The 24,329-nt window shown below is 48.6% G+C and overlaps 1 protein-coding gene across 3 annotated transcripts in view; it reads right to left on the minus strand.

Moving 5' to 3' along the window:
- Positions 1-24,329, minus strand: part of LOC129829472 (slit homolog 3 protein-like) — a 450,259-nt gene that overhangs the window by 41,348 nt on the left and 384,582 nt on the right. For all 3 annotated transcript variants that reach the window (XM_055891175.1, XM_055891174.1, XM_055891173.1), the window contains 4 exons: positions 23,607-23,678; positions 18,673-18,816; positions 17,199-17,362; positions 10,391-10,541 (listed from right to left, as the gene is read on the minus strand). In XM_055891175.1, the coding sequence (XP_055747150.1) occupies positions 10,391-10,541; positions 17,199-17,362; positions 18,673-18,816; positions 23,607-23,678 (531 nt within the window). The remainder of the gene's footprint in view (positions 1-10,390; positions 10,542-17,198; positions 17,363-18,672; positions 18,817-23,606; positions 23,679-24,329) is intronic.

A 24,329-nucleotide genomic window follows, 5' to 3' on the forward strand; every position in this document is an offset into this window, starting at 1 on the left:
TCCCTCCCCAATATGCCCCCCCCCCCCCCCCCCCATAGACACAACTATGACAACATAACCACGCTGGGTATGTATATAGTCAATGGTAGATTTCGAGGGGACACCTATGGTAGGTACACCTATAGATAATATCTTGGCAGTAGTACTGTAGACTACTTTATCACTGACTTCTACCCAGAGTCTCTCAGAGCGTTCAGTCAGCCCACTGACACCCCTGTCAGATCACAGCAAAATCACACTCTACTTGATCAGATCACTACTCAATCATGAGGCATCAAAGCCAAAGTAACTAAATAATCTGAATTAATTATTTCACTTTTGTTTATTATCTACTTGCTTTGGCAATGTTAACATGTGTTTCCCATGCCAATAAAGCCCTCAAATTTAATTTGAATTGAAATTAGAGAGAGGGGATAGAGAGAGGGGATAGATTGAGGGGATAGAGAGAGGGATAGAAAGAGGTGGTCGATTGAGGGGAGAGAGAGAGGGAGAGAGAGAGCGATAGATATAGGGGATAGAGAGGTGGTAGATTGAGGGGAGAGAGAGGTGGTAGATTGAGGGGAGAGAGAGAGGGAGAGAGAGAGGTGGTAGATTGAGGGGAGAGAGAGAGGGGATAGAGAGGGCTGGGAGATATAGAGCGAGGGGATAGAGATAGGGTGTAAATCGAGGGAATAGAGAGGGGGGGGGTAGAGAGAGAGGATAGAGAGAGAGGGGGTAGAGAGATGGCTGGGAGGTATAGCGAGATGGGATAGAGAGAGAGGGGGATAGAGAGAGATGATAGAGAGAGGGGATAGAGAGAGGGGGGTAGAGAGAGAGGATAGAGAGAGAGGGGGTAGAGCGATGGCTGGGAGGTATAGCGAGATGGGATAGAGAGGGGGATAGAGAGAGATGATAGAGAGAGGGGATAGAGAGAGAGGGGTTAGAGAGAGGGGATAGAGAGAGGGAATAGAGAGGGGGTAGAGAGAGAGCTGGGAGGTATAGCGAGATAGGATAGAGAGAGAGGGGGATAGAGAGAGAGGATAGAGAGAGAGGGGGTAGAGAGATGGCTGGGAGGTATAGTGAGATGGGATAGAGAGAGAGGATAGAGAGGATAGAGAGAGGGGATAGATTGAGGGGATAGAGGGATAGATTGAGGGGATAGAGGGATAGATTGAGGGGATAGAGGGATAGATTGAGGGGATAGAGGGATAGATTGAGGGGATAGAGGGATAGATTGAGGGGATAGAGGGATAGATTGAGGGGACAGAGGGATAGATTGAGGGGATGGAGAGAGAGATGGTAGATTGGGGGAAGAGAGAGGTGGTAGATTGAGTAGAGAGGGGAGAGAGAGAGGTGGTAGATTGAGGGGAGAGAGAGATGGTAGATTGAGGGGAGAGAGAGAGGTGGTAGATTGAGGGGAGAGAGAGAGGGAGAGGTGGTAGATTGAGGGGAGAGAGAGAGGGGATAGAGAGGGCTGGGAGATATAGAGTGAGGGGATAGAGCGAGAGGGGGATAGAGAAAGAGGATAGAGAGAGGGGATAGAGAGAGAGGGGGTAGAGAGATGGCTGGGAGGTATAGCGAGATGGGATAGAGAGAGAGGGGGATAGAGAGAGAGGATAGAGAGATGGGATAGATTGAGGGGATAGAGGGATAGATTGAGGGGACAGAGAGAGGGGAGAGAGAGATGGTAGATTGGGGGAAGAGAGAGGTGGTAGATTGAGGGGAGAGAGAGAGGTGGTAGATTGGGGGGAAAGAGAGAGTTGGTAGATTGGGGGAAGAGAATGATGGTAGATTGGGGGAAGAGAGAGGTGGAAGATTGAGGGGAGAGAGAGAGGTGGTAGAATGGGGGGTAAGAGAGAGGTGGTAGATTGGGGGAAGAGAGAGGTGGTAGATTGGGGGAAGAGAGAGGTTGTAGATTGGGGGAAGAGAGAGGTGGTAGATTGGGGGAAGAGAGAGGTGGTAGATTGGGGGAAGAGCGAGGTTGTAGATTGGGGGAAGAGAGAGGTGGTAGATTGGGGGAAGAGAGAGGTTGTAGATTGGGGGAAGAGAGAGGTTGTAGATTGGGGGAAGAGAGAGGTGGTAGATTGGGGGAAGAGATATGTGGTAGATTGGGGGAAGAGAGATGTGGTAGATTGGGGGAAGAGAGAGGTGGTAGATTGGGGGAAGAGAGAGGTGGAAGATTGAGGGGAGAGAGAGAGAGAGGTGGTAGAATGGGGGGGAAGAGAGAGGTGGAAGATTGAGGGGAGAGAGAGAGGTGGTAGAATGGGGGGTAAGAGAGAGGTGGTAGATTGGGGGAAGAGAGAGGTGGTAGATTGGGGGAAGAGAGAGGTTGTAGATTGGGGAAGAGAGAGGTGGTAGATTGGGGGAAGAGAGAGGTTGTAGATTGGGGGAAGAGAGAGGTTGTAGATTGGGGGAAGAGAGTGGTGGTAGATTGGGGGAAGAGGTATGTGGTAGATTGGGGGAAGAGAGAGGTGGTAGATTGGGGAAGAGAGAGGTGGTAGAATGGGGGGGGGAGAGAGAGGTGGTAGATTGGGGGAAGAGAGATGTGGTAGATTGGGGGAAGAGAGAGGTGGTAGATTGGGGAAGAGAGAGGTGGTAGATTGGGGGAAGAGAGAGGTGGTAGATTGGGGGAAGAGAGAGGTGGTAGATTGGGGGAAGAGAGAGGTGGTACATTGGGGAAGAGAGAGGTGGTAGATTGGGGGAAGAGAGAGGTGGTAGATTGAGGGGATATAGAGAGGGATAGAGGGATTGGCTGATAGAGAGAGAGGATAGAGAGACAGACAGACAGATCGAGGGGATAGGGCGAGGGATAGAGGGAGAGATTGAGGGGAGAGAGAGAGGGGAGAGAGAGAGGTGGTAGATTGAGAGAGAGGATAGAGAGAGAGGGGGACAGAGAGATAGATGGGGGATAGAGAGATGGGATAGAGAGAGGGAATAGATTGAGGGGATTGGGCGAGGGATAGATAGAGGGATAGAGAGAGGGATAGATAGAGGGATAGAGAGAGGGAATAGATTGAGGGATAGAGAGATAGAGGGATAGAGAGATAGAGGGATAGAGATAAGGATAGAGAGATAGAGGGATAGAGAGATAGAGGGATAGAGAGATAGAGAGAGGGATAGAGAGAGGTATAGAGAAAGGGATAGAGAGAGGGATAGAGAGAGGGATAGAGAGATAGAGGGATAGAGAGAGGGATAGAGAGAGGCATAGAGAGAGGGTAAGAGAGAGGGATAGAGATATAAAAAAATTCTCTGCAGTATTATAAATAGCAGACTACATCATTTCCTTGACGAACACAACGTCCTGAGCAGAAGCCAGATTGGATTTCTGAAAAATTATCGTACAACAGACCACATTTACACCCTCCACACTCTAATTGATAAACAAGTTAACCAAAACAAAGGCAAAATCTACTCATGTTTTGTAGATTTCAAGAAAGCATTTGATTCAATTTGGCACGAAGGTCTTTTTTATAAACTAATAGAAAGTGGTATTGGAGGGAAAACATATGATTTTATTAAATCAATGTACACTAAAAACAAATGTGCGGTTAAAATTGGCAACAAGCAAACAGACTTCTTCTCTCAGGGGCGGGGAGTGAAACAGGGCTGCCCAATAAGTCCAACATTATTTAACATCTACATTAATGAATTGGCAAAAACATTAGAAGAATCGGCAGCACCTGGTATCACCCTACACAACACTGAAATCAAGTGTCTGCTGTACGCAGATGACCTGGTGCTGCTGTCTCCCACTAAAGAGGGGTTACAGCAGCACCTAGATCGTCTTCACAGGTTCTGTCAGACCTGGGCTCTGACCGTTAACCTAAAAAAAACAAATATAATGATATTCCAAAAAAGGTCGGGAAATAAGGATGACAAATATAAATTCTATTTGGACACAGTTCTATTAGAACACACCAAAAACTACACATATCTAGGACTAAATATGAGCAACACAGGTAGCTTTCACATGGCTGTGAATGAGCTGAGAGACAAAGCAAGAAGAGCATTCTATGCCATTAAAAGGAACATCAAAATTGAAATTCCAATTAGAATCTGGCTCAAAATTTTTCAATCAGTTATAGAACCAATTGCTCTATATGGCAGTGAAGTATGGGGTCCACTCTCTAATAATGAATTCACTAAATGGGACAAGCATCCAACTGAAATATTGCATGCAGAGTTTTGCAAGACTGTATTGCAAGTACAAAGAAAAACTCCAAATAACGCATGTAGGGCAGAATTGGGCCAATACCCCCTCCTCATTCGAATAGAAAAAAGAGCCATAAAATTTTACAACCATCTAAAAACAAGTGACCCTAAAACATTCCATCACACAGCTCTACAATGTCAAGAGATGAAACCAGAGAAGAGTCCCCTCAGCCAGCTGGTTCTGAGGCTCAGTTCACCAACCCAAACCAACCCCATAGAGCCTCGGGACAGCCCTCAGAAAATCTGGCCCAACCAAATCATCACAAAACAAAAAGAAAAATATATAACCTATTGGAAAGACACCACAAAAAATCAAAGTAAACTTCAATGCTATTTGGCTCTAAACAGACAGTACATGGTGGCAGACTATCTGACCACTGTGACTGATAGAAAACTGAGGAAAACATTGACTAGGTACAGACTCAGTGAGCACCGTCTGGCTATAGAGACCGGTCGTCACAGACAAACCTGGCTGCCCAGAGAGGACAGGCTGTGCTCACTCTGCTCCAGAGGAGAGGTAGAGACAGAGGTGCATTTCCTACTACACTGTGACAAATACTCAGACCTAAGAGCATATTTCTTTCCCAAAATTATAACTCAATACAAAGAATTTGAAACTATAAAAGATGAAGAAAAAATCAAATATTTATTGGGTGAAAAGCCAAAATGTGCAGTTTTGGCAGCCAAATATGTGTCCTCCTGCCACAACCTGAGGGACAGCCAGTGAAAAATGCAAAGTAATATTGATAATATTTCCCATTTAGCTTAGTTTTGTTTTGTCTTTCATACCAGGTCATATGTCTTCTCAAGTCATATTGACACTGGTCTACTACTGTTGCTTTAATTTATTGTTGTTCTGATTAATATTGTTGTTGTTGTTAATGGTAATCCCATGTCCACTACTACTGTTATTATTGCTGTTGGTCCCACCATTTATTTATATATAAATATATATACATTTTGTATATATATACATATATATTTGATTTTTATTTTTCGATATGTATACTTTGACAATGTAAGTAATAACGAACCTACCATGTCAATAAAGTCAATTGAATTGAATTGAATTGATATAGAGGGATAGAGAGAGAGAGGGATAGAGAGAGGGATAGAGAGAGAGGGATCGAGAGAGGGATAGAGAGAGAGAGGGATAGAGAGAGGGATAGAGAGAGGGTTAGAGAGAGAGGGATAGAGAGAGAGAGGGATAGAGAGAGGGATAGAGAGAGAGAGGGATAGAGAGAGGGATAGAGAGAGGGTTAGAGAGAGAGAGGGATAGAGAGAGGGATAGAGAGAGGGATAGAGAGAGAGAGGGATAGAGAGAGGGATAGAGAGAGGGATAGAGCGATAGAGGGATAGAGAGATAGAGAGAGGGATAGAGAGAGGGATAGAGAGAGGGATAGAGAGAGGGATAGAAAGAGGGATAGAGAGAGAGAGGGATAGAGAGAGGGATAGAGAGAGGGTTAGAGAGAGAGAGGGATAGAGAGAGGGATAGAGAGAGGGATAGAGAGAGGGTAAGAGAGAGGGATAGAGATATAGAGGGATAGAGAGAGAGAGGGATAGAGAGAGGGATAGAGAGAGAGAGAGGGATCGAGAGAGGGATAGAGAGAGAGAGGGATAGAGAGAGGGTTAGAGAGAGAGAGGGATAGAGAGAGAGAGGGATAGAGAGAGAGAGGGATAGAGAGAGGGATAGAGAGAGGGTTAGAGAGAGAGAGGGATAGAGAGAGGGATAGAGAGAGGGATAGAGAGAGAGAGGGATAGAGAGAGGGATAGAGAGAGGGATAGAGAGAGGGATAGAGAGAGGGATAGAGAGAGAGATAGAGAGATAGAGGGATAGAGAGAGAGAGGGATAGAGAGAGGGATAGAGAGAGAGAGGGATTTGTGTGTATTGCTACCTCACTTGCTTTGGCAATGTTAACACATGTTTCCCATGCCAATAAAGCCCCTTGAATTGAATTGAATTGAATTGATAGAGAGAGATAGAGAGAGGGATAGAGAGATAGAGGGATAGAGAGAGGGATAGAGAGAGGGGTAGAGAGAGAGAGAGAGAGAGAGAGAGAGAGAGAGAGAGAGGGATAGAGAGAGGGATAGAGAGAGGGATAGTGCGATAGAGGGATAGAGAGAGAGAGAGAGTGGATCAGATGAGCTCCTGCATTTTTCAGCATTTTCTTTAAAAAAGATAGATTTAGAGTTAGATAAACTTGGATTTCTTGTCAGGAACACATACAGGATGCTACCCTCTACAACATAACCTTCACTTCAAATCAAAACTCAAAACCTACAACCTGATTTTGGACGGAATTACGGAATCACCTGAAAGATTCACATCTACCAAGGATTATTATTCTATACAGCAAATTCTCTGGAAAACAACAGAAACCTGAGAATACCACCCAACCTGGAACTGAGTGAGTAATGTTTAGTCTGAAACTATATTCTATTTCCAAAAGCCAAGAAGAAAAATACGTGACATGACTTTATAAAGACTGAATGCTAAGATAATTCTGCCAAGCTTGATACAGCTTCAACTAGCACTTACGTGTCAAGTGAGAGGTGTCAAAGCCCATTAGCCCAACAATGGCAGGAGAGTCGAATAGTCTACTCCAACCAAATGAAGAGGCCTTAGAAGCTGCCTCCAACTGTTCAGAGGTAATTACAATACAGTACCCTGTGTATGTAAAGAATGATAAGACACGAAAAGAGCACAAAAAGAAGCTCCTTATAGAAAATCAAGAGACACTTTTTGCTGACTATTACAAAAATGGGAAAATCAGCAACCTTATCTTCCACACAAACCATCCCCTGGCATGGCACAGTGCTATATTAGCACACTACCCCTCTGTTAAGAGAGGGGGGGTTAACGAGGGGTAGAAACTCAGGATACTTGACAACGAGGACTCTGAGTCAGCTAACATAAATCTTTATAAGTATGGAACAGTAATGGTACAGGGCAACCCCAAACAGTTTCAGCTGGACTTTCACCTAATCAAAGAATTAGCCCAGCAGGAGAAGCTCTCCCTTGATAAAGATACTCCCACCCCAAGCGGGTCAGACCAGACCTCTTCATTATATAACCCCACAGACGAGCAACCCTCAGCAGACAGTCAACCTCCCAGTACAGAGTACTTCTCCCTCATTGAAATGAAGGATAAATTCACCCAGCTGGAGGTAAAGCAGGTTGAGCTGGAACAGCAGGTGATTACACTCCAGTCAGCACAGACCCAGACAACAGTCCAGCACAACAACACCCCCTTAACCAGACCAGGAGAGCTGGAGGTGGAGAGAGACATATCTGCACTCTGGACAGTGGTGAGACAACTTCAACAGGAGAAAGAGCAGGAGCAGGAGCAGAACAGAGCACTAGAGGAGAGGAGCAGACTGCTGGAGGAGAGGGAGAGGGGGATGGAGGAGAGGAGCAGACTGCTGGAGGAGAGGGAGAGGGGGATGGAGGAGAGGATCAGACTGCTGGAGGAGAGGGAGAGGGGGATGGAGGAGAGGATCAGACTGCTGGAGGAGAGGTTGAGGGGGATGGAGGAGAGGATCAGACTGCTGGAGGAGAGGTTGAGGGGGAAGGCGTATGACAGAGAACAACCCACTAGAGAGCTGGCCATCCCCACAGAGAAGCCAGCAGAACAGCCCACCTCAGCATCCGACAAAAGTCTCGACACCACAGCAGAACAGTCCACACCAGACCCTGACCATAGAGTCGACATCACAGCAGAACAGACAAAAGAAAAACCCCAAGCCCAGCAGCTCTCACCCCCTCTCAGCACCCCCCCTGTCAGCCACCCTGATAGCCCTCCTGACAACCCCCCCACACCCACTGAGGACAAACACAAGACACAGATTGTTCTCCTTATGGACTCAATTGGGAAATATACAGAAGAAAAAAAACTTTTTCCCAAACACAGTGTGTCTAAACTCTGGTGTCCAAACTCCCAGTGCGCCCTAGACCTTCTGTCTGAGGACAAACTAGGCTCACCTAGCCACATAATAATACACACAGGCACAAACGATCTGAGAGCACAGCAGGAAAGGGTGGCCACAGCACTGAAGGGAGTGATTGAAAAAGCTTCTTCTACTTTCCCCAAAGCACAAGTGGTTATCTCCACCCTGCTACCACGAAAAAACTTCCACCCTGCTACCATACAGCAGGTTAATGCAAGCATTTCCCGTGACTGTGCCTCAAAACCAAATGTTTACCTGGTCCACCACTCCACCCTGGACTTGAACAGCCTCTATGACCAGGTCCACCTCTACAAGGCAGCAGTGCCCACCTTTGCCCGGACTCTAAAGGACATCGCTCTCAAACGCAGCCCCAACACTTCACACAGGAGCAACAGATCAATAGACACCCCACCCAGACCAGCGAGACACCCTCCAACACCTGCAGGACCCCCCCCTGGACCTACACATAGAGGACCCACGCCAAGAGGACTTACATCCAGACCACAGCACCCCCAGACACATCCACACCCCCACCCCAACCAATCAATACCACCCCACATCAACCATGCCCACACCCCATTTAGGCCCCCTCAGATCAGACCTATGCCACTCCTGCCCACCCCATGCACCCCACCCCCGCAAAGAGGGCATCAACATGGAAGTCACACATACGCCCAGGTAGTGAGCGGGCAAACAGGCCCAACCCCCACTCTTCCACTAGCCCAAGCCAACGGCATGTACCAGATGCTCAGCAGGCTCTGCTCACACTTACTGGCCTGAGGCCAAACCACGACCAACAACATTGGACACTTTATGGAACAAAAAGCCTTCACTATATCATCCTGGAATATCAAAGGCCTGAGGTCATCTGCCATTTGTAATGTCTTTATTGTTTTGAAACTTCTGTATGTGTAATGTTTACTGTTAATTTTTATTGTTTATTTCACTTTTGTATGTTATCTACCTCACTTGCTTTGGCAATGTTAACACATGTTTCCCATGCCGATATAGCCCCTTGAATTGAATTGAGAGAGGGATAGAGAGAGGGATAGAGAGAGGGATAGAGAGAGAGGGATAGAGAGAGGGATAGAGAGATAGAGGGATAGAGAGAGGGGTAGAGAGATAGAGAGAGGGATAGAGAGAGGGATAGAGAGAGGGATAGAGAGAGAGGGATAGAGAGAGGGATAGAGAGATAGAGGGATAGAGAGAGGGGTAGAGAGATAGAGAGAGGGATAGAGAGATAGAGGGATAGAGAGATAGAGGGATAGAGAGATAGAGGGATAGAGAGAGGGATAGAGAGAGAGGGATAGAGAGAGGGATAGAGAGATAGAGGGATAGAGAGAGGGGTAGAGAGATAGAGAGAGGGATAGAGAGATAGAGGGATAGAGAGATAGAGGGATAGAGAGAGAGAGGGATAGAGAGAGGGATAGAGAGATAGAGGGATAGAGAGAGGGGTAGAGAGATAGAGAGAGGGATAGAGAGATAGAGAGATAGATATATAGAGGGATAGAGAGATAGAGGGATAGAGAGAGGGATAGAGAGATAGAGGGATAGAGAGATAGAGGGATAGAGAGAGAGAGGGATAGAGAGAGGGATAGAGAGATAGAGGGATAGAGAGATAGAGGGATAGAGAGAGAGAGGGATAGAGAGAGGGATAGAGAGATAGAGGGATAGAGAGAGGGGTAGAGAGATAGAGAGAGGGATAGAGAGATAGAGAGATAGAGGGATAGAGAGATAGAGGGATAGAGAGATAGAGGGATAGAGATAGGGATAGAGAGAGAGGGATAGAGGCATGTGAAGAATGTCTCCATTAATATATCAGGACAGAACAATGATTATGGAGCTGGAGAGAGAGGAATAGTACTGGATGGGATGTGAATGTGTCTGTGTGTGTATGTGTGTGTGTGGTGTGTGTGTTTGTGTGTGTGTGTGTGTGTGTGTGTGTGTGTGTGTGTGTGTGTGTGTGTGTGTGTGTGTGTGTGTGTGTGTGTGTGTGTGGTGTGTGTGTGCTCCTACAGGTCTGTGGTGTGTGTGTGTGTGTGTGTGTGTGGTATGTGTGTATGTGTGTGTGTGGTGTGTATGTGTGCTCCTACAGGTCTGTGGTGTGTGTGTGTGTGTGTGTGTGTGTGTGTGTGTGTGTGTGTGTGTGTGTGTGTGTGTGTGTGTGTGTGTGTGTGTGTGTGTGTGTGTGTGTGTGTGTGTGTGTGTGTGTGTGTGTGTGTGTGTGTGTGTGGTGTGTGTGTGCTCCTACAGGTCTGTGGTGTGCTCGGGGAGGTGTGGGGGCAGTTTGGTCAGTTTGAGGTTGGAGCAGTCCACCACAGTGCCCTCACAGCGACACTTCTCTGGACACACCAGGTCCTGGAAACACTCTCCACTCAGTCTGCTACGGTAGTCCTCTGTACCTGGGAAGGAGAGGGACAGGACAGTGGACAGAAGATGGACAGGAGAGGGACAAGAGGGTGGACAGGAGAGGGACAGGAGAGGGACAGGAGTGGGGACAGGAGAGGGACAGGAGTGGGGACAGGAGAGGGACAGGAGAGTGGACAGGAGAGTGGACAGGCGAGGGACAGGAGGGTGAACAAGAGAGTGGACAGGAGAAGGTACAGGAAAGTGGACAGGAGGGTGGACAGGAGAGGGTACAGGAAAGTGGACAGGAGAGTGGATAGGAGAGTGGACAGGAGAGGGACAAGAGAGGGACAGGAGGGTGGACAGGAGAGGGTACAGGAAAGGGGACAGGAGAGGGACAGGAGAGTGGACAGGAGAAGGACAGGAGAGGGACAGGAGGGTGGACAGGAGAGTGGACAGGAGAGTGGACAGGAGAGGGACAGGAGAGTGTACAGGAGAGGGACAGGAGAGTGGACAGGAGAGGGACAGGAGAGTGGACAGGAGGGGAGACAGGAGAGGGACAGGAGAGGGACAGAAGAGTGGACAGGAGAGTGGAAAGGAGGGGAGACATGAGAGGGACAGGAGAGTGGACAGGAGAGGGACATGAGAGTTGACAGGAGAGGGACAGGAGAGTGGACAGGAGGGGAGACAGGAGAGGGACAGGAGAGGGACAGAAGAGTGGACAGGAGAGTGGACAGGAGAGTCGACAGGAGAGTGGAGAGGAGAGTGGAAAGGAGAGTGGACAGGAGAGTGGACAGGAGAGGGACAGGAGAGTGTACAGGAGAGGGACAGGAGAGTGGACAGGAGAGGGACAGGAGAGTGGACAGGAGGGGGACAGGAGTGGGGACAGGAGAGGGACAGGAGAGTTGACAGGAGAGTAGACAGGAGAGTGGAAAGGAGGGGAGACATGAGAGGGACAGGAGAGTGGACAGGAGAGGGACATGAGAGTTGACAGGAGAGGGACAGGAGAGTGGACAGGAGGGGAGACAGGAGAGGGACAGGAGAGGGACAGAAGAGTGAACAGGAGAGTGGACAGGAGAGTCAACAGGAGAGTGGAGAGGAGAGTGGAAAGGAGAGTGGAAAGGAGGGGAGACAGGAGAGGGACAGGAGAGGGACAGGAGAGGGACAGGAGGGGAGACAGGAGAGGGACAGGAGAGGGACAGGAGAGGGACAGGAGGGTGGACAGGAGAGGGTACAGGAAAGTGGACAGGAGAGTGGATAGGAGAGTGGACAGGAGAGGGACAGGGGGGTGGACAGGAGAGGGTACAGGAAAGTGGACAGGAGAGGGTACAGGAAAGTGGACAGGAGAGGGTACAGGAAAGTGGACAGGAGAGTGGACAGGAGAGGGACAGGAGAGTGGACAGGAGAGGGACAGGAGTGGGGACAGGAGAGGGACAGGAGAGTTGACAGGAGTGGGGACAGGAGAGAGACAGGAGAGGGTGCAGGAGTGGGGACAGGAGAGTGGACAGGAGAGTGGACAGGAGTGGGGACAGGAGAGAGACAGGAGAGGGACAGGAGGGTGGACAGGAGAGTGGGCAGGAGAGGGACAGGAGAGGGACAGGAGTGGGGACAGGAGAGGGACAGGAGAGTGGACAGGAGAGGGACAGGAGAGTGGACAGGAGAGGGACAGGAGTGGGGACAGGAGAGGGACAGGAGAGTTGACAGGAGTGGGGACAGGAGAGAGACAGGAGAGGGTACAGGAGTGGGGACAGGAGAGTGGACAGGAGAGTGGACAGGAGAGTGGACAGGATATTGGACAGGAGAGGGACAGGAGAGTGGACAGAAGAGGGATAGGAGAGTGGACAGGAGTGGGGACAGGAGAGAGACAGGAGAGGGACAGGAGAGAGACAGGAGAGGGACAGGAGAGGGACAGGAGAGAGACCGGAGAGGGACAGGAGAGTTGATAGGAGTGGGGACAGGAGAGAGACAGGAGAGGGACAGGAGAGTGGACAGGAGTGGGGACAGGAGAGGGACAGGAGTGGGGACAGGAGAGAGACAGGAGAGTGGACAGGAGAGGGACAGGAGTGGGGACAGGAGAGGGACAGGAGAGGGACAGGAGTGGGACAGGAGTGGGGACAGGAGAGAGACAGGAGAGAGACAGGAGAGTGGGCAGGAAAGTGGACATGAGAGTGGACAGGAGAGTGGACAGGAGAGGGACAGGAGAGTGGACAGAAGAGGGACAGGAGAGTGGACAGGAGAGTGGACAGGAGAGTGGACAGGAGAGGGACAGGAGAGGGACAGGAGAGTTGATAGGAGTGGGGACAGGAGAGCGACAGCAGAGGGACAGGAGAGTGGACAGGAGTGGGGATAGGAGAGAGACAGGAGAGGGACAGGAGTGAGGACAGGAGAGAGACAGGAAAGTGGACAGGAGAGGGACAGGAGAGGGACAGGAGTGGGGACAGGAGAGTGAAAAGAGGGTGGACAGGAGAGGGACAAGAGGGTGGACAGGAGAGTGGACAGGGGATGGACAGGAGAGTGGACAAGAGAGGGACAGGAGAGGGACAGGAGAGTTGACAGGAGTGTGGACAGGAGAGTGGACAGAAGAGGGACAGGAGAGTGGACAGGAGTGGGGACAGGAGAGTGGACAGGAGAGTGGACAGAAGAGTGGACAGGAGTGGGGACAGGAGAGGGACAGGAGAGAGACAGGAGAGGGACAGGAGAGTGGACAAGAGAGAGACAGGAGAGAGACAGGAGAGAGACAGGAGAGGGACAGGAGAGGGACAGGAAAGTTGATAGAAGTGGGGACAGGAGAGAGACAGGATAGGGACAGGAGAGTGGACAGGAGTGGGGACAGGAGAGAGACAGGAGAGGGACAGGAGTGGGGACAGGAGAGAGACAGGAGCGTGACAGGATAGAGACAGGAGAGGGACAGGAGAGAGACAGGAGAGAGACAGGAGAGGGACAGTAGAGGGACAGGAAAGTTGATAGGAGTGGGGACAGGAGAGAGACAGGAGAGGGACAGGAGAGTGGACAGGAGTGGGGACAGGAGAGAGACAGGAGAGGGACAGGAGTGGGGACAGGAGAGTGGACAAGAGAGTGGACAGGAGTGGGGACAGGAGAGAGACAGGTGGAGTGGACAGGAGAGGGACAGGAGAGGGACAGGAGTGCGGACAGGAGAGTGGACAAGAGAGTGGACAGGAGAGTGGACAGGAGTGGGGACAGGAGAGAGACAGGTGGAGTGGACAGGAGAGTGGGCAGGAGATGGACAGGAGAGTCGACAGGACAGTGGACAGGAGGAGGGACAAGAGAGTGGACAGGAGGGGAGACAGGAGAGGGACAGGAGAGAGACAGGAGAGGGACAGGGGAGTGGACAGAAGAGTGGACAGGAGAGTCTTTCATTGTCCCAGGGATCTGGGACCAAGCTTGTTTACTGTAGGCATTGAATTATGCATATGCCTTTACTGGATCACAATGCCTCTCAAACATACACTATACAGAACACACACACATGAGCAAAGGAACACCCCCACACACAGCTATTAAACATTTTAAAAATAACACACACACACCTACAACATCATTTGGAAGAGAACAGTTGACAGAAAGGTCAATTCCAGGAGGTTAGTTGCTTGGAGATGTTTTGACAGAGTAATACAGGGTGTTTTTCTGTACCGCCGGGTGTAACGCCGGGTGTTGGATAGTTGTAAGTGTGGTTTCCATCACACAAGCCTTTCCTTGGCACCGCTGTATATGTTACTCATTCCATCTCTATCTCCAACAGTGATCCAAGAGAGCCTCTGACAACGCAAGCTCCAAGAACCACAGCCCAGAACCAGACAGGGCCCGCCGGATGAGAGGCTCGGCTGTGGTCTCTTTCCTCTCTCTCTGCTGGGGAAACCACTGGGCCTGGCTCAAACACTGGCTCACACTGGCTGCCTTCCAAAGGGCACCCTATTCCCTATACCCTGGTCAAAAGTAGTGCACTACATATGGACTAGGGTGCCATTTTGGATGCAGACAAGTGCCATGCAGGAGCAGGACAGCAGGGTGACAGAAAGCAGAAGAAGGAGGCGGAGGAGGAGGAAGAGGAGGGGGAGGAAGAGGACTCTTCAACAACACGGAGGAAGAAGCGAGGATTGTAGTGTACCACTTTGTAGTCTCCGTCTGTGAAGGAGGGAAGCCTCATCTTTTCTCTTTTCCTCCTCTCACCATCACCGTAAAGAAGGGGCCGTGGATCTGTCCCAGAATGCCGTGCTGCAGGCATATGGTGTGGGTGGGCCGGGCGGGTGTGTCCAGCGGTCCCTGGTGCTTGACGGAACCATGTGAGGCGAGTGTAGGCGGCGGCACATGGTTAGATCAAGCACAAGAGACAGCTGCACCAGGTAGAGAGAAGAACAGGTAGGTAGGCAGGTAAGTAGTGAGGCAGAGTGAGGGTGAGCTGAGGGCCACAGGAACATGAACAGACAGGAACAGACAGGAGGAGCCAGGACAGGAAGCTGATTGTGGTGACTGACTGACCGCCTGGACTCCCCCCAGACAGGACCTCCTTTTCCTCCCAACACCAACACTGTCCCTCCCCTCAACCATGCTCAATGAGCAGGGCCCCCAGAAGCCACACCGTACTGCACTGTCTGTAACCCCCCAGCATAGGGAAAGCCACAAACACAGGGACACATATAGACAGCCCTGTGTGATTATCAATTAGATGGGATAGAGGGAAAGACAGGGAGAGAGGGAGGGGGGGAGAGAGGGGTGAGAGAAAACAATGCAAGCTCTCTGGAGCTTTTTATGCAAGCACGCGCATGCATACGCACACACACACACACACACACACACACACACACACACACACACACACACACACACACACACACACACACACACACACACACACACACACACACACACACACACACACACACACACACACACACACACACACACACACACACACACACACACAGTTTATCGGTGTTCCTGTTGTGCTTGCTATTGTGTTTCTGTATTGAATTTCCCCAGCCTGTAATTAGGAGAACCCAGGGTTATTATCAAAGCACCAGTTGAGAGGAGCTGCCTCAACACCGTTGTCCTCTTCTCCCAGCGGGGGGCCGTATATGTGGGGTCCCCCTCCTGTCTCCACTCTCCACCTGAGAGGCAGTGACGGGTGTGATTTGTGAGCTCGCCCCACACACCAATATAGACAGACACCCTGGCCTCAAGCCTTCCTCTCTTCTGCTACAAACCAGACAAATGGGAAACCCAAAGAAGCAGCGAGTAAGAAAAAGATAGGCAGAGGAGGGGGGAGGAGAAACAGAGAGAAAGAGGCAGAGGAGGGGGGAGGAGAAACAGAGAGAAAGAGGCAGATGAGGGGGAGGAGAAACAGAGAGAAAGAGGCAGATGAGGGGGAGGAGAAACAGAGAAAGAGGCAGATGAGGGGGAGGAGAAACAGAGAGAAAGAGGCAGATGAGGGGGAGGAGAAACAGAGAAAGAGGCAGATGAGGGGGAGGAGAAACAGAGAGAAAGAGGCAGAGGAGGGGGGAGGAGAAACAGAGAGAAAGAGGCAGATGAGGGGGAGGAGAAACAGAGAGAAAGAGGCAGATGAGGGGGAGGAGAAACAGAGAAAGAGGCAGATGAGGGGGAGGAGAAACAGAGAAAGAGGCAGATGAGGGGGAGGAGAAACAGAGAGAAAGAGGCAGATGAGGGGGGAGGAGAAACAGAGAGAAAGAGGCAGATGAGGGGGAGGAGAAACAGAGAGAAAGAGGCAGATGAGGGGGAGGAGAAACAGAGAGAAAGAGGCAGAGGGGGGAGGAGAAACAGAGAGAAAGAGGCAGATGAGGGGGAGGAGAAACAGAGAGAAAGAGGCAGATGAGGGGGAGGAGAAACAGAGAGAAAGAGGCAGAGGAGGGGGAGGAGAAACAGAGAGAAAGAGGCAGATGAGGGGGAGGAGAAACAGAGAGAAAGAGGCAGATGAGGGGGAGGAGAAACAGAGAGAAAGAGGCAGATGAGGGGGAGGAGAAACAGAGAGAAAGAGGCAGATGAGGGGGAGGAGAAACAGAGAGAAAGAGGCAGATGAGGGGGGAGGAGAAACAGAGAGAAAGAGGCAGATGAGGGGGAGGAGAAACAGAGAGAAAGAGGCAGATGAGGGGGAGGAGAAACAGAGAGAAAGAGGCAGATGAGGGGGAGGAGAAACAGAGAGAAAGAGGCAGATGAGGGGGAGGAGAAACAGAGAGAAAGAGTGGTAGGGGGGAGGAGAAACAGAGAGAAAGAGTGGTAAGGGGGAGGAGAAACAGAGAGAAATAGATGTAGAAAGAGAAAAAGAGAGAGGGAGGGCAGTGCAGGAATGTGTCTCTGGTCTGTGCTCCGTGTCTGACTGTGACTCTGCCTCAGATGCACAGCCTTCGCCACGTAATCAAGTGCCACATGATTATGGAGGAATTGTGTGCGGAGGGGCTATGGAGACTTGGAGCCATCAACATGTCACTATGCATTAGATCAGAAGCCTCAGGAGAGTAAAGCAGGAGGGGGAGACAGACGGACACGGCATAACTGCTGGAGAGACACTACTTCTGTAGGACAGTGGGTGCTTGTCACACGGTGCTGAGGAGCAAAAGGTTGCTGGGTGCTCTGGTAATTGAAAGGAGTCTATAGATATGCAATGTACTCACAAGGAATGGTAATCATCGTGTGTGTGTGTGTGTGTGGGTGTGTGTGTGTGTGTGTGTGTGTGTGCCTACCTGTGCAGCGGAACTTCTTGCCCTTGACCTGGCTGATGCGTTTGTTGGCCAGGCGACGTGGGTGGCTACAGCGGGCTCCGCTGGTCTCAATGGGGTTGTCAAACAGGTAGTCAGCCAGCCACTTCAGATGGCAGTCACACATGAAGGGGTTCTGAGCCAGGTGGCTGGAGGAGAGATGATCAGAGAGAGAGAGAGATGAAGGGAGGGAGGGACAGAGAGATGGAGGGATAGAGTGAGAGAGGGAGGGATGGAGAGAAAGCAAGAGAGAAATGGAGAGAGATATGCAGAGAAAGAGAGAGAGAGAGAGAGGTGGGAAGACTGAGAATGAGTCATGCAGGTGAGAAATATGCCACATATCATCATCATAACAGATAATGATTCCTTTAGATACATGAGAAAACGTAATTGTATGTTTGAGAAATATTTATACGCTTCTGTGAAAAAAATATGAGCTATACGCTCACACAACAAATACACTGTAGATAAGCAACATGATGTACCCTGGGGCTCCCAGCGGGCCTAAAAAAAACAGAAAAACAAGCTTAAAAAATAGACGCCTCTCTGATATTATCCAAGGTCGTATATCTTGGTTTTCTCTTCTTAGTCCTCTGCTTACATAGACTGAATAGAAATCCTGTCTGTGTGTGTGTGTGTGTGTGTGTGTGTGTGTGTGTGTGTGTGTGTGTGTGTGTGTGTGTGTGTGTGTGTGTGTGTGTGTGTGTGTGTGTGTGTGTGTGTGTGTGTGTGTGTGTGTGTGTGTGTGTGTGTGTAGCTACTCAAAGGGTCTTGATGGAGTGGTGTGTGTGTATATGTGTGTTTTGATGGAGCGGTGTGTGTTTCTGCGTGGCTACTCACAGGGTCTTGATGGAGTGGTGTGTGTGTAACGGATGTGAAATGGCTAGCTAGTTAGCGGGTACGCGCTAGTAGCATTTTAGTAGCATCAGTTACGTCACTTGCTCTGAGACTTAAGTAGGGTTTCCCCTTGCTCTGCAAGGGCCGCGACTTTTGTGGAGCGATGGGTAACGACGCTTCGTGGGTGTCAGTTGTTGATGTGTGCAGAGGGTCCCTGGTTCGCGCCCGTGTCAGGGCGAGGGGACGGTTTAAAGTTAAACTGTTACATGTGTGTATATGTGTGTTTTGATGGAGCGGTGTGTGTCTCTGCGTGGCTACTCACAGGGTCTTGATGGAGTGGTGTGTGTGTATATGTGTGTTTTGATGGAGCGGTGTGTGTCTCTGCGTGGCTACTCACAGGGTCTTGATGCAGCGGTGTGTGTGTATATGTGTGTTTTGATGGAGCGGTGTGTGTCTCTGCGTGGCTACTCACAGGGTCTTGATGCAGCGGTGTGTGTGTATATGTGTGTTTTGATGGAGCAGTGTGTGTCTCTGCGTGGCTACTCACAGGGTCTTGATGCAGCGGTGTGTGTGTATATGTGTGTTTTGATGGAGCGGTGTGTGTCTCTGCGTGGCTACTCACAGGGTCTTGATGGAGCGGAGCGGGGCGAACAGGCCCTTACTGATTGTCTGCAGCTTGTTGTCATACAGAGACAGCAGGCTGAGGCTCTGCAGGTCCTGGAAGGTGTTCACCCTCAGACAGTTGATCTTGTTAGCGTTCAGTAGACTAAAAGAACGAGACAAACATAACAGCAGCAGGTTTGGAGATCAACTGGAGCCTGACCACTGGTCTGCGTGGCAAATGGCACCCTATTCCCTTCATAAGTAACCTTGTGCAAGCATGAATGGCTCAGAGGAGCAGGAGCTGACAGGGCATTCAGAAACCACTCACACCCCTTTACTTTTCCCACCCTTTGTTACGTTACAATGTGTGATTAAAATTGATTTCGTTGTCCTATTTTTTATCAGCGATCTACACAAAATACTCTGTAATGCCAAAGTGGAAGACAAATTCAAAAATGTGTAAAAAATTCATGGAAAATGAAAGACTAATAGTGTATATCTTGATTAGATAATTATTCAACCCCTGAGTCAATACATGTCAGAATCACCTTTGACAGCGATTATAGCTGGGAGTCTTTCTGGGTAAGTTTCTAAGAGGTTACCGCACCTTGATTGTGCAATTTGTACGTTATTATTTTCTAAATTCTTCAAGCTCTGTCAAATTGGTGGTTGATCATTGCTAGACAACCATTTTCAGGTCTTGTCCACTGGAGTACCGGATACCCCCGAGGGCACGACCTCTGGTAGCCCATGCGCCTGTCATCCATGTCTATTTTTTATTTATTTAATAAATCATTTTGACAGTAACCCTCCTAAGAGTCATTCATAAACCTTTTTAATGTCCTTATGTACTAGAGTGTTAATTTCTTGGGCTTCAGGAATGTGACTGAAAAAAAGTTACAAATAAATGAATAACTGATTGAACATATGAGGGGATATGAGTGAACAAACGCTGTGGTCAAGGCTAGGACGGTGTCAGTGCAACGAGTGATGCTTACCGGGAGCCTAATGTTTCTCAGGTACTTCTTTGTGAGTTTTAGTTTAGAAAACGATCTCTCTGCAGAACTGATAGTTACAGGGATGGTAAAAACAGCTTGATTGCCGTAGCAACATCAGGGAAAATGTGCAGAAGGGAGTTATGCTTCAAATACATCAGTTCCGTAACATCTTTAATTAAGCCTCTCACTACTTAGCAGACAACAGTTCTTGAGGGTTCGAACAAAAAAATAGGTTTGTGATTTCATTCATCCTGGTGAACCGGTGTTTGAGTTGTGTGATTACAATATCAACAGTCCCTTATCTCTGGTATATCTCGACATGCAGCATTCAAAACTAAGTTTACATTGTGTACAGCTCGGCGGACATAAAATGCACAATGTCTCAGGAAAGTCTGGGTTGGCAATAGTCAGTATAGAACACAGTGGGGCCTGCAGCCTGGACCTACAGGCCGTGGTGAAAACATTTGCACACAAAATGGGAGTACTTCAGGAGACCAGGGGCAGGGGAGTCTCAAGTTGGATTTCATTTGATTTAATTTATCTTGAATATTGCAGCCCATTTGTGTAGGCTATTAGCCAGACAAACCCCTTTCAACAATAAATAGTTCCTGAATTTATCCTCAAGGCGACTACTTTTTCATCATTGTTGGCTATTTGATGTGTAATTTTTTGAAAAAAATCCTAAATAGCAGCTAAATACGGTATATAGTTATAGATAGTACACTGCATAATGAAACAATCCTTAGTAAGCTAGTGTTGTGAGGGTGGACTGACTGTATTATTTGACATGAATAGACTGGTTTTACGCACAACAACTTTCTATCCAAGCTGGCAGAGAGCCGAGGACGGTTCATGTAGGTTCATGTAGGTTCATGTAGGTTCAGGTAGGTTCATGTAGGTTCATGTAGGTTCAGGTAGGCTATACTGGACAGCTGTACATTCAAAAACAATGTATTGGCAGCTGATCAGCATGCTGTTCCATCAAACATTTATTTTACAATCTGCAATGTTTGAATTTCGCACTGCGACGCTGTGTATAGCTTTGTGAATAGCTTTGACTTAAATCTGCTTAAATCAAGTAGATTTAAGTCAAAACACTCAGGAACATTCACTGTCTTCTTGGTAAGTAACTCCAGTGTAGATTTGGCCTTATGTTTTAGGTTATTGTCCTGCTGAAAGGTGAATTCATCTCCCTTGAATGGGGATACCTGTTCTAGAATTTCTATTTATTTGTCTATACAGATGTAGGATCTCAATTTGAGCCAGTTTGCTACAGCAGGAAAAGAATCCTGCAGAAACAGGAAATGTGAATTATTACGTGGATTATAATTAATGGACATCTGTGTACAGTAGGTGTTGATAGATTTTTCGTAAGGAAATATTAACTCTGAAAATTCTAAGTGGAAATTAAACTTAAAATATACTACAAGTTTAACTTTTTTGGGGTGATTACATTAAGATCCTACATCTGTAGCTATCCTTCCCCCCATTCTGTCCATTAGCTAATGCAGCCATGTTGTTAGGTGGTGGCCTTGGTTCTGTGAGCTCTGCTGTGACATCTCCACCACCACTAGACCGGTCTCTCTCTCTCTCTCTCTCTCCCCCTCTCTCTCTCTCCCCTTCTCCCTCTCTCTCTCTCCTTCTCCTTCTCCGCCCCTCTCTCTCTCTCTCTCTCTCCCCTTCTCCCTCGCTCTCATTCTCCCTCTCATTCTCTCTCCCCCCCCCCTCTCTCTCTCTCTCTCTCTCTCTCTCTCTCTCTCTCTCTCTCTCTCTCTCTCTCTCTCTCTCTCTCTCTCTCTCTCTCCCCTTCTCCCTCTCTCTTAGCCTGCCTGACAGTTGACTAACACTGAGCCGAGTTAGTTCAATTATTGAGAGGCTTTCTAATGAGGGTTTGCCACAGAGAAAATACACACATTATTAGGATGCTCACAGGGAGAACTAATTATGTTTGGGAGGGATTGGAAACTAAACAGAGAAAAAATGAAGAAAGAAAGAAAAACAAGGAAGATTTCCCATGTGTTTTTGGGATCGGCAACAGACACTGGTTTGGGGAGTTGTTTTTATTCAAACAAGCTTCTTTAAGAACAGGCCTATCCATTCCAGGGCCTTATAGTATTTACTTAAATGTAGCAGGTCATTTAAATCCTTAGCGTTGATGCCAGCCATACCAGACACATACCAGCCAGCCAGCCATACCAGCCAGCCATACCAGCCAGCCAGCCATACCAGCCAGCCAGCCATACCAGCCAGCCAGCCATACCAGCCAGCCATATCAGCCAGCCATACCAGCCATACCAACCATACCAGCCAGGCAGGCAGGCATACCAGCCATGCCAGCCATACCAGCCATACCAACCAACCACACCTGCATTACCAACCATACTAGCCAGCCATACCAGCCAGCCTCACCAGCCATACCAGCCATGCTAGCCATACCAGCCATACCAACCAACCATACCTGCATTACCAACCATACTAGCCAGCCATACCAGCCAGCCAGCCATACCAGCCAGCCATACCAGCCAGCCATAACAGCCAACCATACCAACCATACCTGCATTACCAGCCATACCAGCCAGCCATACCAGCCAGCCAGACATACCAGCCAGCCAGCGATACCAGCCAACCATACCAGCCATACCTGCATTACCAGCCATACCAGCCAGCCATGCCACCCATACCAGCCAGGTAGCCAGCCATGCCACCCATACCAGCCAGGTAGCCAGCTAGCCATGTAGCGGGCCGTACTGCTGTGTGCTTATAATACGCTGATGTCCACTTTACTGGAAACACTTGCTGACATTCCAGGAAGAGAAAGGAACCAATTTCTCCATCATTCATTCCCCATCCATCCTCCAAATCATTACAGTGTGTGTGTGTGTGTGTGTGTGTGTGTGTGTGTGTGTGTGTGTGTGTGTGTGTGTGTGTGTGTGTGTGTGTGTGTGTGTGTGTGTGTGTGTGTGTGTGTGTGTGTGTGTGTGTATGTGTGTGTGTGTGTATGTGTGTGTGTGTGATTCAACCAGCACAAACAGCCAGCAGAATTAAAAAGCAGCAGATGTCCTTAAATTAGACCATTAAACACAGTCATTATGTTTGAGCTACGTTTCCATGTCTACATCAATAAAAGTAGGTGTGAGAGATCTTCTTCGTAATCAGGTCCAATTGAAATGTTAATGATGTTGCGTAAGGCGCTCCCTCTCCGGCGAAATGAACAATAAAAGCATTTTTCATCCCCCTCTTCTCCCTCTGACGGCCACACATCGGCCCAAATGGTCCATTTTCCACTCTAAAAGGGGTTTGAGGTTCGACTCTCTCTGCTTCCCTGTGATTGACTGGTTTTATGAAGCACAACATGAACTATTGTTTCTCTATGTGCTCTGCATCGTAACCCTTTGTGCAACACACAAACACACACACACACATACACACAAAGATAGTAAGTTCACCCTTGAAAAAACATGTGTACTTACTGAAATACACAATATTATACATCAGTAGTACTGACAGTAGTTGCAGAGAGACAAGTCAAATGGTCCCTTAGGAATCTCAGCTGAGCCGTGAGGTGGAGAATTATAGTATCAGGGAAGTACAAACCAATAAGCCAATAGGCTACAACGTTCTGCTACACATAGAAACACAGCCAATAGTGTTTTGGTCATTTGTTATAGGTTATTTTTAAGGAGATGTAAATATGGCTCATTTGTTATAGGTTATTTTTAAGGAGATGTAAATATGGCTCATTTGTTATAGGTTATTTTTAAGGAGATGTAAATATGGCTCATTTGGCCAATATCTCTCGTTTATTGATGGTGCTGGCTGCGTGGGTGGGCCCTAAAGGGTTACGCACCCAATACATACGGACGGCCGGTACATTTCTCAAGCGTCTAATAAATAAAAATCTTTCCGGTCACTTGTCTGGCGCCAAATTTTCCAAAGGGAGACCCTGTGTACTTACAGCAGCTGCAGAGAGACAAGCCCATCAAACAATCCCTTAGGAATCTCAGCTATCTTGTTCCCGTACAGGACCCTGTAGAGACACATACATAGTGCAGACATTGTAGATGATCTCAACAAGGATGGATCAGTGTGTTTGCATGTGTGTGTGTGTGTGTGTGTGTGTGTGTGTGTGTGTGTGTGTGTGTGTGTGTGTGTGTGTGTGTGTGTGTGTGTGTGTGTGTGTGTGTGTATGTGTGTGTGTATGTGTATGTGTGTGTGTGTGTGTGTGTGTGTGTGTGTGTGTGTGTGTGTGTGTGTGTGTTTGCGCCTGTAATTCTACATGTGTACTATCAGTTTCCCCCTGTACTCCCATTCCCAGCCTGACAGTACATGACATGTACACTTATATTTCATGACATCCTGAGCAAATGAAGTCTCTTTCAGCCCGGTGCTGTTATTGGCGTCAGGCCTCCAGACACACAGTCTGTTTACCAAATGGCTGCCTATTCCCTATATAGTGCACTCGTTTTGACCAGGACCCATAGTAGGGCACTTAGTAGGGAATAGGGTGCCATTTTGGATGCAGCCCACAGACATAGGAAGATGAATCCTCTGTCCTGTCTGCTGATTGGCTATATTAATATGCAGAGGCTTGTGTGTCCGCTGCTGTCCGTCGGGCGGCGTCTTTGTCACATCATTACAGTGATTTAAAAGGCACCTTTTGTTAATTAAGCTCCCACCG

The sequence above is a fragment of the Salvelinus fontinalis genome, chromosome 31, assembly GCF_029448725.1.
Source record: "Salvelinus fontinalis isolate EN_2023a chromosome 31, ASM2944872v1, whole genome shotgun sequence".
In the NCBI taxonomy this organism is placed as follows: domain Eukaryota; kingdom Metazoa; phylum Chordata; class Actinopteri; order Salmoniformes; family Salmonidae; genus Salvelinus; species Salvelinus fontinalis.